General features: G+C 40.2%; 1 protein-coding gene across 3 annotated transcripts in view; it reads left to right on the top strand.

The window, feature by feature from the left end:
* FNDC3B (fibronectin type III domain containing 3B) overlaps positions 1–17,095 on the top strand; it is a 196,654-nt gene that overhangs the window by 156,433 nt on the left and 23,126 nt on the right. For all 3 annotated transcript variants that reach the window (XM_051626737.1, XM_051626738.1, XM_051626739.1), the window contains 2 exons: positions 2,804–3,084; positions 10,999–11,211. In XM_051626737.1, the coding sequence (XP_051482697.1) occupies positions 2,804–3,084; positions 10,999–11,211 (494 nt within the window). The remainder of the gene's footprint in view (positions 1–2,803; positions 3,085–10,998; positions 11,212–17,095) is intronic.

Raw genomic sequence — 17,095 nt, 5'->3', positions numbered from 1 at the left:
AGGTCCAGGAGGTGTTAGTGTTAAAAATGGAAACAGCCAGCTGTGTGGCATCTTTGATCACGAGTGGGCATTTGTTTTGAGTGACCTGCCACAAAAATGTGGTGTATTTCTACCCCATTTTTAATGCAGCCAATAGAATTTAATCCAGTGAAATGCACTGCTGCACTGAGACAGTTTCTGGAGTCCATCAGTGACCCATGCATTACTTTATAGAGGGCTTCATCCTCTAGATCTGTGTGCCCTATGGAGAAAAATTTGTTATGAGTTACACAGTAACATTGAATCAGTTACCAAAAAAACCAAGGTACATAAAGTAGACAAATGCGGAAAGTTAAATAGTATCAGAAATTTTAGTCTCTTTTTAAAATGAAAAAGGAGAGACTAATAGCTGTGTTTCTCAGCTGTTAGCAGCTTTAACAGGAAAATCTTTCTTTTACTTTTTATAAATAAAGATTCTCCAAACCACATTTACTCTGCCTTTATCTGAACACACACAGTATTGCTATCTCAATCTACAGTAACTCAATAAAAAGGGAGAACTGAAGAATCAGGCATATATAACTGCAGGGCAGATAATTTGTCTTTGCTGTTGCCCAATGTTTTTCCTGTAATGAGTATTCCTGAAAACAATTGTGGCTTCTGCAAAGGGAAAGAAAGTGTTGATGGGGTGGGAGGGAGAAGTATCTAGGAAGCAAAGAAGAGTGAAATTCCTGTCAGGTATGATGATGAGATTGTCCAATAAAGCAGCTAAAACCACCACTAAAAAGAAATTGCTTGGAGCAGGACAGAGATTGCCAAGCACTGGTTTAGAGGCAAGACAAATAATATCATTGGCAGACCACGAAACAAGGCTCACTCTTAGGAGTGAGACAGAAGATGTCCCTGGAGCAGGATTTGTTTTGAAGGGCTTTTTAAAGGCTGACAAACTTAACTTTATTATCTCTTTCTTCAATTGAACAAAACGCCTCCTGGAAAAACAGAACATGGCTTTGTGTTTGTATTATGCAGAGCAGAAATGAGTTACTTGCTACCATTAAGCATAGATAAGAAATCAAACAATTGTTTGACATGTTCTTCCCTTGCTGTTGGAATCCGGCAACATTGTTAACCTGAGGTTTCTGATTAGTTTTAATCTGATGGGAGCCTGGGCTCACTTTTCCAGATGCAAAGGAAGCGTGGATGATGGACAATGCTGGGCAATGTCATAGAATCATCACAGAATGGTTTGAATTGGGAGGGACCTTAAAGATGATCTAGTTCCAACCCTCCTGCAAGGACAGGAACACCTTCATCTAGACCATGTTGCTCAGGGCCCCATCCAACCTGGTCCTGAACGCTTCCAGGGATGAGGCTTCCACAACTTCCCTGGGCAGCCTGTTCCAGAATCATAGACTGGTTTTGGTTGGGACACCTTGTGCTAGACCAGGTTGCTCAAAGCCCCATCCAACCTGGCCTTGAAAAAAATTGCTTTTGAAGGTCTGCATCTTCTGGACCTCCTGTAGCTCAATCTGTCATAACCTCTCCATGTGCCTAGTGGGCTAGTGGCATGCTGGGCTATATGGCGAGGAACCCAGCTAGCAGATCAAGGGGAGGGGGTGTTGCTCCTTTCATGCCATTTATGAGAACCTGGAATATTATGTCCAGTTTTGCTGCAGGCAGAGGCTGAAGTAGAGATGTTCAGATGAGATAGAAAAAAAAAACGTTAGCACTGTGCTAGCAATTAGGGATTGTAACAGTGATCCAGAGAGGGCTGTGCAGTCTCCATCCTTGGAATTTTTCAGGACCCAACTGGACAAAAACCTGAGCAACCTGGTTTGTACTCAGCTTTGACTCTGCTTGGAGAAGCAGGTTGGGCTAGATGTGTCCCAAGGTCCCTTCCAGCCTACTTGGTTCTGTGATTGTGTGCATGGGAGCTTAGAATAGTCCCAAGGAGGTAATGTTAGCCATTTCCTAGGCCATTGCAGTGTAACATACACAGCCTTTTCCACTGACTGAGCATCAACTGATAAAAAACAAAAGATCTCTACCATTGTGCAATGTTGAGCTTGCAAAGACAACAAGGCTTTGTAATTAATGAGCAGAAGTGGGCCAGATTTTGAAATTTGGTTTCCACTGGGATCCTGGATCTCTGAGTCAATATAAGAAGCTTGATAATAGGTTGCTGTCATCTCTTATGGAAAACATTGAGCTATGTTCTTTGGTGATGGCTTCCTAGTGATCTGGGACTTCTGGGGAAATCTGCATCATAGACTTCATGTCATGCTGAGTTTCTGTGTTCTTAGAAATTTTTTAGCATGAAATTTCCTGTCCACCCTCTTGAGTTAGGAGTCAGTGTAGCTCTCAGCAAGCTCAACACCCCTTATGTCCAAGGTTACTCTGCGTGTCGAGAACCTCTGATGTTGCACTCTGCAGTGCTCTGAGGGTTTTATACAGGGCAACTCAACAATTTAGGGTGGTCAATTTGCTGAACCATGTAATGGCACCTGCCACTGACAGCATGACTGTGACATTTTCCCTTACTAAACAAGGTTTGCTGCTGATAAAAAGGTTACTGTTAAGTTTTATTAAATATTCTCCAATTTATCTGAGAGATACTTGTGAGTAACAAAAGAAGATATTAATTTCTGTAATATTGCTGTAGTATAGGCAGAGGGTATGAGTCATGTTTTAGAGAATAATCCAGCAGTGTGTATCCTCTGAGGAATCCTTGCAACTCTCCCAGGCTGCACAGGTCATTATTATGAACTCAACAGAGATGTGAAAGAGAACATCTGTCCTAAACCGGTATTTTTTTATCATACAGGCTATTAACCAGGCAGGAGCTGGACCCTACAGCAAGCTGGTAACCTGCAGGATCCCCGCCTCGGTGCCTGATGCAGTCTCTACCCTCTCTGTGCTGGAGGACGAGCGCGTGGATGCCTGTCAGCTCTCACCCTCTGTGTGCCTTGTACTGAACTGGGAAGAGCCATGCAATAATGGAGCTGAGATTACATCCTACAACATTGACCTGGGTGATGTCAGCATTCCAGTAGGGAATGTCACAAGTTATGTTATCGAGGATTTGCTGCCAGAAACCTCATACCGGTGAGCATCATTTTTTTAACATGGTACAGAGCACTCAGGATGAGATCACACAGCTTAGTTTTACGTGGAAAATGTTTATGGCATATAAAGTGAATGAAAAAAAACCAAAACAACCAACAAATGACCCAGCCAACCAGCTGAGGGAGCGTAGAAATCTACAATAATTACTTTTTGAAATTAATTGTAGTACTTCATGGTCAAATATGGTTTGCTCCCCCCTTTTTTATCTCTTTCTCTTATCCTTGCATGATCTCTGACCTCTCCTCCTTTTTAAGTTGCTGTGCTAGGGTAAGGCTACTCTGGAAGGTAAGTTAGATTTTTAAAATGGAAAGTAACTAAAATTAGAATGTGATATCTCATGTTTTTTCAGATGCTTAGCAGTTCTGTTCCATGGTTGTATAATATTAACTGTATTGATTCCTGTGAGGGGATAGCAATTTACACATAATGAACTTCTATTTTTATAGCTACAGCTGTTTTTTGTTTCTAGCACATGGAGATTCATTAAAATATAACTTGAATTTAAAAACAGTATATTTATATTGCTTTAGAGTCTAAATTTTTAAGTGACATTGCCAACATTTCAATATTATTTTAATGTTCAGACTTACCTGTTTTTTCCCTAATTGCTAATTTAAAAAAAAAAAAAAAAAGTTCCATGCAGGCAATCAACAGCAATACAGCAGAAGAAGTGACAAAAGAAATTCTATTTTAAGTACTGTTCTAATGAAAACTGAATCTAATTGCACAGTTGTACAATTAGACATGGCACAGACCTTCTGTAATGTATTGTGGTTTTTTCCTTTGTATTCAAGGTCACAGTTCTACAGGTCTCGTAGCTTTTAGATCAGAAGTTAATTTCTGAAATTTTGTTATGCACCCAAAAAAGAGAACTTCTTGTGGCAAGTATGCAGATATGTATACTAGGGGTTATTTAAAGTGAGGAACATCTTGTGGTGCCTGGGGCATGGTTCCTGATCTTGGCCTTGAACAGATTTTAAAACTATGTAATATAAAATAAAGATGTAGATTTATTAGAAGTGTATATATAAATTCTTCTGGCAATCTGGAAAAAGAAGGCAAAATAGGAAATGGGTGATTCAGAACCCCTCTGTTTCACATCACTCATACAGATCCAGGAAACATGACCATGTTGTCACTGTCTCCAGCTCTTCAGTGACTTGTAACACTGTCATCCTCTTTGGCAAAGGCAGGAATGAAGTACACGTTATCTTACCCTCAGCCAGACCACAAAAGTCAAGTAATTGAAGAATAATAAAAAAACTAATAAAACTAATAAGAAGTTGAAGAGTTTCTGTTGACTGGCTACCCAGCTGTGGAACTGCATGGTCTTTGGGCAGTCTCATTCTCCCTGGTTTCTCTTCAGAGTCTAAAAGTTCAAGAGTCAAAATGGCTAAAGCAAAATGAGAGCTTTGAGCAACATGGTCCAGACAGCCAGAATGGACCATCTCAGTTCTTCACTGAAGTCTTCCTTCTTCAGTCTCTTTTTCAAACTGGTTCTTAGTTGTTTACAGCTTTTCTTTAGGAAAATGTTCCTGTCTTCAAAGCCTGGGAATGGAAATACAGAGTGAAAAGATGTGCAAGACAAGACTCTTTTTAATCATACTGCAGTCTCGTCCACGCAGCTCTTACTCCTGATGCCATGGAAGGTGTTGTTACATTGAGATCATACTGGATTTTAATTTTTTTTTACTTTTTTTTTTCCTATGTTATTTTGTACAAAGGACCATATTAAACCACTTACTTTTAGTCAGGGAGTCTGCATGTCTGTGGTCCAAATGAAAAGGGTAAAGCACAGCTATTAATTGCAACTGTTCTAAATATTGTTGTAAGACTAAGTTTCTACCAAAAAAGAACTGTGAAGAGCACAAACCAATGATGACTAATCAGAGGTAATAATTTATGAAAGGTCTTTAATAAAACAAGAGAAAAAAACCTCCCAATTCTTGCATCTCGTGCCTGTCAGGGAAGACAAGGGACTGCAGTTGAGTTGCAAAAGCACCTCATCTAGTTTGAAGTACTTTGAGTAGCAGAAAAAGAGACATGCTAAAGTAGTTTTGCTTTTAGTCATTCACTCTTCCATTGATATTTCTTCTTCCAGCCTATCTTAACACCTGTCTTTCAGGAGGAAATGCCTCTGCCCTGATGAATGTATCCCTAAGAAACAGGTTAATCAAGCTGTGTCCTAAAAGGTGGTGGGTTTTTTGCCCACCCTGTTTCAATTAGGAGTATTCCAGAACATCACTGGTCTCATTTCTAAGTTTGTTCAGCAATGGTTTTTCTTCTCGTGTCAACTTTGTTTAACTCAACCAGCTCTTCTCTCTCTCATGTTTATTCCCTGCTGTGTTTAAAAGCAGTGAACATGTTTTCTTCCAGGCCTTGTTTCTCCCTAGACTAAACAAGCCAAACACTACTGGGTTTGCGACTCTGAACTCTTTTGCCAAAGTTTCAGCAGAATTTGAAGTAAACCAGCAAAGGGCTTCTATGTTTTAGTTGCGGTGGAATTTCACTGTCAGTGTTTTTGTGGGAACCCGAAATTGAAAGCAAATCTTGGTTATTAGGAATCCACTAGGTCCAAAATTGGAAAGGAGCATTGTTTGGCATACTGGTGTGACTCTAACAGCGTGTCTGTGTGTGTCCACCCCATTGGAGTTGTTAGCTTAGGTCTGGCATTGGTGGTCCACTGCTTCCAGCTTCAGTGTGGGAATGGCCACACATGAGCAACTCAGGCAGACACTGCACAAGCTCTGGGCTCTTGCTGGAGGTGGGCTAGAACCTGATGAGTTTGATGGCCTCTGTGTCTTAGTAACAAATCCAGCCCCTGTGCCCTGAGAAGGATTTGTATCCCAAAATACATTCAAGGCAGGAGGAACTGTGTCTGTACCTCTGCCATACAAGCTGATGGCCAGCATGGGGCTGATTTCAAGAGGACTTCTCCGATGGCAGACACAGACCAGCACCCCTATGGCAAAAACCAGGTGCCTCGGAAGAGCACTGTGTAAACATCACTGCTGGTGAGCAGCTGCAGAAAGATGTCTGAGAGTTCTGTAGTCTTTCCATTATATTGACATAGCCATGAAGCTCTGGAAGCTTGGATTATAGGGTAATAATACTTGGGCTGGTTTTCTGTGAATCAATGTAACTGGAAGTGAGTTAATAAATAAGTATTCAACAGTAATAGAAATAGCAATTTTCTGTTACACACTGTTCCCAAGCTTTGCTCAGTGCTTTCCATCATTAATTGTGCTGTTGAGATACTTCACTGCAAAACAACTGCTGATTTTCAAGAGTGCTTATTTTCTTCTGAAGTTATATAGTTTCCAGAACTATATAACAGTCTTATTAAATTTTAGTAACAGTGCTTAATTTTAATTTGGTTTAGGAATAAAAATTCGAGACACGTAAAATTGCTAAACTGTGCTGAGGAAAAGATCTTCCAGGCTGAGAGAAGGATGCACCTGGATGCTCAAGTTAGCAATGCTGAAGTGGGTTATAAAACAACGTTTCTGCTTCAGAATGTAAAACTAAGTCTTGTTGCAGCCCCAGAAAAGTACAGTCTGAGTGGGGCTGGCTTGTCCTGGGGGCTGGGTGTGATTACTGTCCCTTCTGTTCAGGCTGCTGCTGCTGGAGCACCCTGCTTCTGTGCTGCTTCTCCTCCCTTTTGAAGTCTGGCATTTTAACTCCCACAGGTCTCCATGGGCACATGCATTGCAACTGGTGGCATTGCATTTATGGGAACTAGCAAATCAAACTCTTCTCATGTCAGACTCTGAAGATGAATTCAAAAGTGATTTTTCCGTTTGTTGGAATACCATACAAAGGATTTTCTAACTAATCTGAAAATAGCATCATATTTAATGTGTTTATTTTCCTGGGTCAAGAATCTTATAGGATAGAATGGTCTGTTAAAGATCTTCTAATGGTTTCTAAATTTGCCTAGTCCAATTTATTTTTTTCTAAATGTTTACAAGATGCAGTGGGAAAATGTGAGAATGAATACAAGTATTATTGGTGCAAGCTCTGCAGAATTAGGTAGTAGTCCCAAATAGAGTCTCTTCATTTTCAAAAAAAAACTTACTTTCAAATTGTGATTGTCAGATTTTAAAACCACCTTTCCAGGACATTTTGGGTATTTGAGCTTAGAAACCATTACTGAAAAACTTGGAAGAATTCAGGAAGTGGTTTTATTGCAAAACTTTGTACATGTCTATATAGAATCACAGACTGGTTTGGGTTGGAAAAGACCTTAAAGATCATCTAGTTCCAACCCCCCTGCCAGGGACACCTTCCACAAGACCAGCTTGCTCCAGGCCCCATCCAGCCTGCCCTTGAACACTTCCAGGGATGGGGCATCCACAGCTTCTCTGGGCAACCTGTGCCAGTGTCTCACCACCCTCACAGGAAAGAATTTTTCTTAATATCTAAATCTGCCCTCTTTCAATGTAATACCATTACCCTTTGTCCTGTCATGTTACTCCATGCCCTTGTAAAAAGTCTCTCCCCAGATTTCTTGTTGCCCCTTCAGCCACTGGAAGGTGCTTTAAGGTCTCCCCAGAGCCTTCTCCAGCCTGAACAACCCCAACTCCCTCAGCCTGTCTCCAGAGCAGATGTGCTCCAGCCCTCAGATTGTCTTTATGGCCCTATATGCTACTTCTACAAAAAAATAAATAACTGATTTTTTTCCAGTATCAGTTCTCTCAACAGTAATTGGTTTCCACTTAATTGCAGACATTGGCTTGCCTGCTGTGGCTGTGCCACCCAGCTGGAGGAGCTCAGAGCATGGCAGGCTGGGGCAGGGACGTGAGGAAGCACCTGAGCTGGAGCAGAGATGCTGCAGCACGAGGTGTTTCTCCCACCACCACATGCTCTCCTCCCACCTCCCTTCTCTCCATCTTTCTTCCTTCTTCCTTCTCCCCTTCCCCAGGGCCATTTCCAAGGCCTAACATCCATTGAGGAGATCCTGCTGTGGTTCAGCAGGACATGGGAGCTGGGTCTGGGTTACTCTGCCACTTGTCCAGAAAGCCAAAGCTAGCTGTTTGTGCATGTCTGACAAAGTGCAGGGCCTGGGAATGATAGTGGCAATTTACAAAGAGTTTTATGGTGGTGTAATCAGCAGAAGAAGGGTAGCCACATCCAGCTATGTTAGAGACAGATAAATCCATTCTTGCTTTCCCGGTATCATCTGGAAAGATTCCTGTCTCTGCTGGAAGGCTTAAGAGCTTCCATCAGTCTTATTGTGCTCCAAAGTCAGAAGTGGTGGTAGGGAGTGTGTGTATTTGTGTGTGTCAGGACACCATGCAGCAGATGAAGACAGCAACAAAGGAGGGAAGAGCAAGAGACACATTTTAACCTTGTGTAGATATCTGGCAAAGGGAAGACAAGTAAATGGAAATGTATCTAAAAAGCACATCTATCAGCTTCTGCTTTAAAAATGTGATGTCATATTTAAGAGAGATCTGTTTCGATCACTGCTTGTTTTCAAGTGTGGTAGCTGCCACTTGGAAATGAGTTGAGGACAGGAGAGGCGTTGTTGTTACTGGGATTTTGGATAATACAAAATTTTACGAAGGCTGTGTACTCTAGAGTGTGTTTCTGTAATCAATCTGCAAACATGTAGCAGGGTTCTGTAAGGTAACTGTTACTGTTGATTTGTTTATTTGTATATGGGTAACTTGCCAGAGTCCAGTGGAAATTCAGACAGTTTTCACTTTTCTGTTTGTTTTGGTTTGTTGGGTGTTTTTGTTGTTGTTGTTTTTTACTGGAAAGACCATTAAATATGAATGTAATGACTCTTCAATCTGAAGCAAATCAATAACATAATATGAAATAAGATCAAGGACTCTATTAATTACACTTCTTAAGATACTAGAAAAGCCTCTGTCAAATGCCTGTATGCAGCATTTTGAGAGGAGGCTCCCACTAGAGTGTTTTTCATCCCACCATCCACCCCTTGGGAGGAAGAGGATAAACTCACCACTCTGTAGTGTTGTAAGGTGCCGAGGATGCATTTCCTGAAACTAAAAGGGAAATGCAGCTCCACACCCAGCAATGCTTTGCCCTTGTTAGTGGGTAGATCAGTAAGCAAAGGTTTAACCACCCATGTACACATGGCTCTGTAAACCCAGTGCATTCTTCCAGTGTACAGTTACTTTAGCTGCCTGATCAGGAGTTAAGGCTTTCTTATTTTGCACTATGTTTATTCATCATTTAAACCTTTTTGCTTTTGAAATTGGAGAAAATGTGGTTTGTGGTGTTTTTTTTTAATGGGGAGTATTGTTTTCTGGTGGGTTTTCCCCTCTCCTTTCTACTACCCAATCTTTTTTCTAATGATGGAACTGAAAACTTACTGTTCAAAGCAAAGTAATTTTTCAGATGTTGTTTGTATGAACTTGGATCACTTCATGTACTTCAATCAAAATAAGTAGCTATGCCAACCAAAACCAGTTCTATTTATCTTTTCCCTGAAGCAGACAGTCATAGGGTTGTATCAGGTTCTGCTCTTCTCCCTTCACCGTCTGTCACCTTCCCCAGGGACTTCTGCCTTCCTGGTGGCTGATAGTTTTGAGAAAAAGCAACACTTCTTGTAGAATCTTTTCCCATGAGAAAATACTAGGCTGCTGTGCACAGGATTTCCAAAGCAAATGGCATCTGTCCAGTTATCTAAACTAGGCTGAGCGATCTAAAAAAACTAGTTGGTTTGCCCATGCTGTTATCTCTTCTTTTCACTTTGATTTAACAAACTTTTGAAACCTTTCAGGGTCATCTGTACCAGTATTTCTATTTATGCAGCCCTCAAAGCTCTTTCAAATGCATATTTCACATTTTTATTATGATGTTGTTGTTGATGTTACCATAGTAAGAGGCTACTACTCTTCACTCATTCCTAAAAGTAGATTCTTGTTGTACAAGTTATTAAACTAATGTGCAGACAGAAAAGAGAGTGAAATGCAGAAGTCAAGAGTCATTATCTTAAGAAAGTAGTTGAACTTAGAAGACTGGCTCAGTCTTAAGAATATTTCCAAATTAAAACTTCTATGGCTAGATAGGTGGTCTGCTTGTCTCTGCTTCTAAATGTCCTTAATACCATTCAAATGGCTCAAGAGCTTTGGTGAGTCTTGTGAGAGTGAGTGGAGTCCAGCTTTTATTTGATCTGATTCACTGGCAGTCACTATTGCCACAATTTTTGTGAGACTTGTAGAAGGTTTTTAGATTTAACTTTGTTCTCAGATAGCTCTTCCCAGTAGAGTTTAATATACTTAGGGACTTGGTTTAGCGGTGGACTTGGCAGTGATGAGCTGATGGTCAGACCTGATGATCTGAAAGTACTTTTTCAACCAAAACAATTCTGTGATTTTGTGATTCTAATATACTTAAATAGTGCTCTGTGTGAGACACTGCAACAACACTGTTCTTTGCTCTTCAGGGATCTTTACCAATGTGGAGATGGGCTTCATAGCAGTGACAGCGATACTTTCAGTTAATTATTTCACCTAAATTAGTCCACAGCCATTTTTAGACAACCATAACACACTCCTGCATTTTGTTTATTCCTAGTTACACACTTCCTCTTTTGCAGGTCACACTGGTATCTGTGCTACTGTCCCTTGTTCTTGGAATTAACGGGACTGCCATCAATCTTCCCCTCCACTTGCCTTGCTGCATTCCTTGATACCTTCACTGCAGCTCTTACAGTATAAACAGGATGAAAATACTTGTTTTGTTTATGGAGCCTTTCATTTTGCCAAAGCAGGGAGCTGGCAGCAGGGAGCAGGCACGGTGTCAGTGACAGAGCAGCCGACTCCAGGAGGCCTTTTTGTTTCCTGAGGCTTCTTTATACAAAGAACCTTGTGAAAGCACTTTATTTAACATTTACATTTTTGGTGTTTGTTTTAGGATCAGGATCCAGGCTGTCAATGAAATTGGAGCTGGACCATTTAGCCATTTTATTAAAGCAAAAACCAGGCCATTACCACCCTCGCCTCCTCGGTTAGAGTGTGCTGCAGCAGGTCCTCAGAGCCTGAAGCTGAAATGGGGAGACAGCAGCTCCAAGCTTCACACTGCTGATGACATGGTCTACATCTTGCAGATAGAAGACAGAAATAAAAGGTAAGAGATGAGATATTTTTTTTTTCTTGTATTAATGAAAATGAATTCTGGTTCCATCATAGTGCAGTTGTGAGTCACGGTAAGAAAACTACTGTTTTCCTGATTACTTCCTGCATACAAATATATACAAAATATTGATTTAATAGGGATTCTGAACAAATGATGTGACAAAACTATCAGTGCTGTGCTGTTGAAATTTTAGCAATGGCCCTTCTACCAATAAAAGTCAATACCAAGTTTCATGGTCACGGTGCTTTACCCTTTGGAATACAGAAAACAAAGATATTGCACCCAACGTGCTGTGTGTGTTAATAAAATGAATGGTTACAAAATCAGAGGTCTAGGAAAGCCAACTCTGAGCAGAACATTTTTATTTTTTTTTGGTAACATGATGGTCAGGATTTCATAGCTTTAATATTTTGGAGCATTAGAAAGCACAAGCTTGACACCAGCTAAGTAGCTGCACAGTAATTATATATTAAATAAGAAAAGCTCATTGCCATGTTTCACTTCCCTAAAATTTTCTTCAAAGCCATGAGAGCTTTTGGTGTACAAGAAATGCAGAAATGAACATTAAGCAAAAAGTATCTCCCAATGCAAACTTTGTATGGGAAAATTTGTTAATGTAGCTCTGAAGTTGTGATGAGATATATTGAATAAAAAAAGAGAAGGCAAGAAAGACAATATGTATTGCCTAATAGTCTGAACTCTTCAGTGAATAAATAATATAGATGTCTCATAATTTACTAAGAAAACACTCTCAGCTAGTTTAATTTGGTAAAATAACTAACGTATCAAGTAGATAATCCTTAGAGACCCTCAGTACAGATAATAATTTGCATGATTGCATAATTAGCATGATTCCTTGAATTTAAATAGAGCTGTGCTGAGTTTGTGCCAGCCGAAGATCTGGCCCCAGAAGCTCTAATTTTAAGTAATAAACCCACCATGAATAAATGCCTAAATACCTCCCAGAATCTCAACTGTACTGATGCAGAGAAGGTACATGCTCCCCTGTATTAATACTGAGAGGTGTCCAATGAATATAAATGCCCATCTGAAAGTCTGACTGATAAAACCCAGTTTCTTTAGAGTGCTTTGATGCTTGGCAGGAGCCCATCACCTCTAGCAGCGTGTGATCAAGTCAGCTTTAAAGAAACATCTGGCAGACTTCTTTTGTTTGCTTTCATGTAGCACTGCAGGTAGGATGGTGAAGAACTGTAAATTGTTTTAAATCTGTTTTTATGTTAGAGAAAACAACTTCCTGTGTAACAATACAATTCATCCTGTTACCTGGCAGGCAGAGGAGGAAAACTTTTTCCCCTTTGCTTTTGCTCAAGGCTTTAGCATCATCTTTTGCTTTTGCAGAAACTTTTCCCATTTCAAATGGTCTCTTAAGAGCTGTTCATTAGGACGATTTGGGGCTTGTTTTCAGCCATGTCTTCTTAACTTTAAATTTGGCTTGTAGTCCACGTGAGCTCCCGAAGATGCAGTGAAAAGGAGGCTGAGGGGAGACGTTATTGCTCTTAATAACTTAAGGAGGTTGTAGAGAGGCAAATGATGGTCTCTTCTCACAAGTAACAAGCGATAGGACAAGAGGAAATGGCCTCAAGTTGAACCAGAGCAGGTTTTGGCTGGATATTAGGAAAAACTTCTTCACAGAAAGTCAAGCCCTGGAACAGGCTGTCCAGGGCAGTGGTGGAGTTACCATCCCTGGTGGTGTTTAAAAGTTGTGTGGATATGGTGCTTAGGGATATGGTTTAGCAGAGGACTTGGTAGGGTTAGGTTAGTGGTTGGACCTGATGATCTTAAACGTCTTTTCCAACCAGAACGATTCTAAGATTCTAGAAACTACTCATCACTGTGTCCTCCTGCCTGAATGGAGTCCTTGAATGAAGTGGCTTCCTGTGGTGGTTGGGTTGGAGCAATCAGTTCAGTTAATACCTGAAACGAGCCAGAGCCCCTGGCTGAGGCAGCACATCCTGGCATGGGCGTCGCAGCGGGTGGGATGGGTGCACTCTTAGCTGTGCTGGGTGCTGTTTGAGCACAGTTGGAGCTGGCAGGTCTTGGCTATAAGATCTATTTGTTTGTTCCCAATCTGACAGTCCCCTTTTACTCCCTGTTCTGTGCATCAATCACAATGAGAAATGTTCCTGAAAGGACGTGGCAGTGAAATTTTGTACACTGGGGAGAGCCATCATTCCTAATGAACAGAGAGTGACAGCCCACACATGAATTGGTAGGAACAGCAGTTAATTATGGAGGTAGGAGTCCTCCCTTAGATCATCCCCATAAAACAAATCCCATCATGGCTGAGGGGTTACTCACACATGGGTACGCTTCTGAGAAATACTGGAATGGGGTTCTTTGAGCATCACTGGCTTCTTCAATTGGGCAGTGTTTTACCAGGCTGCTGCAGGTAAACTGTGGGCATGTGATGGAATAATTAAATTCAATAGGATATTTCCATTGGAAGGCACTTAAAATGATAATCTAGTGCAACTGCCTGATCAATCCGAGCTGACCAAAAGCTGAAGTGGGTTATTAAGGGCATTGTTCAAATGCCTCTTAAACACTGACAGGCATCGGCCACCTCTAGGAAACCAGTCTCTGGTGAAAAAACAACACCAAATAAATGATCTAGAAGGATGTCTTGGAGTCATTAATGGTTTGAAAGGGTTGTAGGAAGGTTCCATGGTGTCCCCTCAGTTGAGAGAAGAGATGGTGCCTGACTCAGAGGAAGAGGCAGTGGCAGAACTCAAAATTTACTTCTGTCATATACTTAGTTTTTCAGGAGATATTGTTGCTGTATTCCCTGAGACACCTGAAGTTACTGAAATCCTTCTACGCTGTATTACAGTTTTCCCTTCTTCAGTGAATCTGAGCATGCAGTTTCCTTCCTGTAACGCTGCTTCCTGGTGAGATTTAAAATGGGAATTAGCTTTAAAGTGCCCTTGAAGCATCTTCACAAACAAATATAAAGAAGAGCAAATTCTTTTAAAAAAATAAAATCGTCAGTAAGTCAAATTCTGACTCTGATGCCTTTAGTGGCCTTTTTGTAAAGATTCAGCTCTGGTTTTCTGCAGTGATAGTCAGCCAGTGCTCTTGAATGTGTCCTGGTCATTAAGAACTGGTTTTAACTTTTCTGTTCCATAATGAGGTGTAACAGGCCAGCTGTTGGAGACTAAATGTTTCATTGATTGCAAGACCCATGAAACAAAATACTTGGAAATCTCCTGACACTGATTAATGCAGGGTCTTGAAAAGGTGTGCACATCAGAAATGTACCTGCATTAGCTCTCATTTGCTCTTCAGTGTGTGACATTTCAGAAGATTGAATTAACATCTCATGTCCTTTCAATTATGTGTAGCATTAAGTGGAAACGAAAAGAAATCTGTTTCTAGAAAGCACAGTTCATGGGAACGCTAGTTGAGAGTAGTTGACCTTTGTGTAAAGAGGACTATAAAAATTATTTCTTTTTAAAATAAACTATCACTTGTGGTCTCATTTCCTAACTCTAGTTATGTCAAGAAAATGATGTTAATCAAAATGTACTATTTTCCAGAATACTGTGGATTTTTCCTCTCCAAGTGAAACGAACCTAATTATAGTAATGCTTTTGGGTTTTTTTTCCTGTACTGGTGATTGGTCTTTAGTTGTTCCTACAACTAATTATACCTCTTAGTGTCTTAAAATGCTTACGATATCCACTCTGAAAGACAGAATCAGCAAGTACAGTATTAGTGGGTCATTTATCAGTTGCTTGTGTTTCTTCTAGATGAATATATGTTGCAACTGAGATGAATTCTGTGATTTTTGTGTGCATACAGAATCCAGATAAAAAGATATATAATTCTATTTTAAGAGAGAATCATTCATAGGGTTGGGTAAGCAGCAACATAAATGTAAAGATATCAGTGGAGGATCACTGGTAATTCTTAGTAAGTCTGATTTTGTAAGTGAATTGTAAGAGATGGTGTTTACTGGCATTCTAAACGTAATTGTTTTTCTTACACTTATTTACTGAATGAGTTATGAGCTCATGTCACTGGGTAACCAGTGGCAATATTTTCCTTTGGATCATATGAAAGATTATTTATGTGGGTATTAAACTGTTTTAAAATACTTTGCTAAAGTATATGTGCTTGCCATTTGAGGAGATTATATTCTTCAATTTAAATGGAAAAGTGATCACAAAATAGAACTTGCCTGATGACTATAAATATTAATTGGACACAGTCATTGGGCACACACTGGTTTTCTGGTTAGGATTTGAATGTCTCAAAGGCTGTAGCCATCCATTGATGTAGTCCAGGAAACTTCTAGTGACATAATCCCTTGAATTGGCTTCTCCTTGGAGAGTTTTACCTTAGCTTGAGTATTTATTTCAGGAGATATCACCCCTCATGCTCCTCATCCCAGGAATGCCTGTTATCCCAGAATCCCAGAATGGTTTGGGTTGGGAGGGACTTTAAAGATCACCTAGTCCTAGCCCCCCTCCAAGATTTTCCTGGTGTCAAAGGGAGATGTATTGTCCCATCTGGTTCAATGCCTGCTAGCCCAGATGTTAGTGATGCTCCTGGCAGAACCATTTTTTCAGTGATATGGAACTGTTATTTCACTCTTCTAGAAAACCTGTAAGGAAGAGAGAAAAGTATCATATTATAAAAATCTACACCCAGATTTTCCCAGGTGAGAGGAACCAAAAAGCATGTATCAGGAGGTGGTTTCTAAGGAAAATTAAAATGTGTTTTGAATGGTAAAGCTGGTGCAGAGATGCAGAGAACCCACAAATGAAATGGAGATGGTCTGTCACAGCATCCAGGGCAGTTTCCCTGGCTGTAGAGGTGGAATAACCGTATCCGATGGTTTGCTCTAAGCAGTCTTTGCAGAAAGATGGTGCCAAGTACAGGCTCTGCATTAGGAGGTGGTCAAACATATGAGCCTCGACACGTTTGCTCTGCATTGATGTGGAGAGGTAGACCAGAAACATGGGCAAATAGATTGCTGAACGTGTTGCCTGATTCTGATAACTGGAATAATCATTATCTGGTTACTGCGAGTTTCAGGCAGTCTAATTAAAAAATTGTTTACACTCATGATTTGATCAAGACAATTTGCACCCATTTTAGCAGCAATTACTGATGTGTATCAGGCCTACTGGCTTGTGAAATTCTATTAAAATATAAAATTAGATACATTAAAGTATCCTTGCAAAAACCTGCAGGAAAAATCATTCTCATATTGAGAAAAACAATGATGAAAGGAAATTGACAATTAGCACCAAGACATATGGCATGCTACAGTTTACTGTGCAAGCCTGGCTAAATAGAAAGTTAACATTCAGAAAAGTCTTCCAAATAGTCTGGTTTTGCTTCATATTTTTGCATGGTGTAGATGAATACTGCTATTAACAGTACTCATATTTTTATTAAGTGCATTCTGATCAGATACTTGGAGCTTTGCACTAAGGGTTGTGCAAATGAAAGAGAGGAGGAAGAACCATTTGAAGTGTATAAAAAGCTTAACTTGTTAATACATTTCAGCTTTCTTCCTAAAAGCAGAAATCAACATTTTTAGTTGAGTGTGAGTTAAGTGGGTGTGCACCATCTTTTGAAATGGTGATGTGTGAGCAAACCAGGTTAAATGTTTGAGATGTGTCAGATATTAGGAATCTAGTGAGACACATAATTCGATACTCTTCCATAAGTATGTTCAAAGAATCCCTGGTTTGGTGAGAAATTCAGTAATTAACTACACAGAAAGTGCAGTGGTACTTCAGACTTCATGGGTGTAGCTGACTGTTCTAGATGGTAGATCATAAATAAGAGCAGCATTCAGACCAGAGATTGTCACCATAGTGACATATGCACAGCTGTAACA

The sequence above is a fragment of the Apus apus genome, chromosome 8 (genome assembly GCF_020740795.1).
Source record: "Apus apus isolate bApuApu2 chromosome 8, bApuApu2.pri.cur, whole genome shotgun sequence".
Taxonomy (NCBI): domain Eukaryota; kingdom Metazoa; phylum Chordata; class Aves; order Apodiformes; family Apodidae; genus Apus; species Apus apus.
This window is presented reverse-complemented; position numbering and strand designations above follow the sequence as displayed.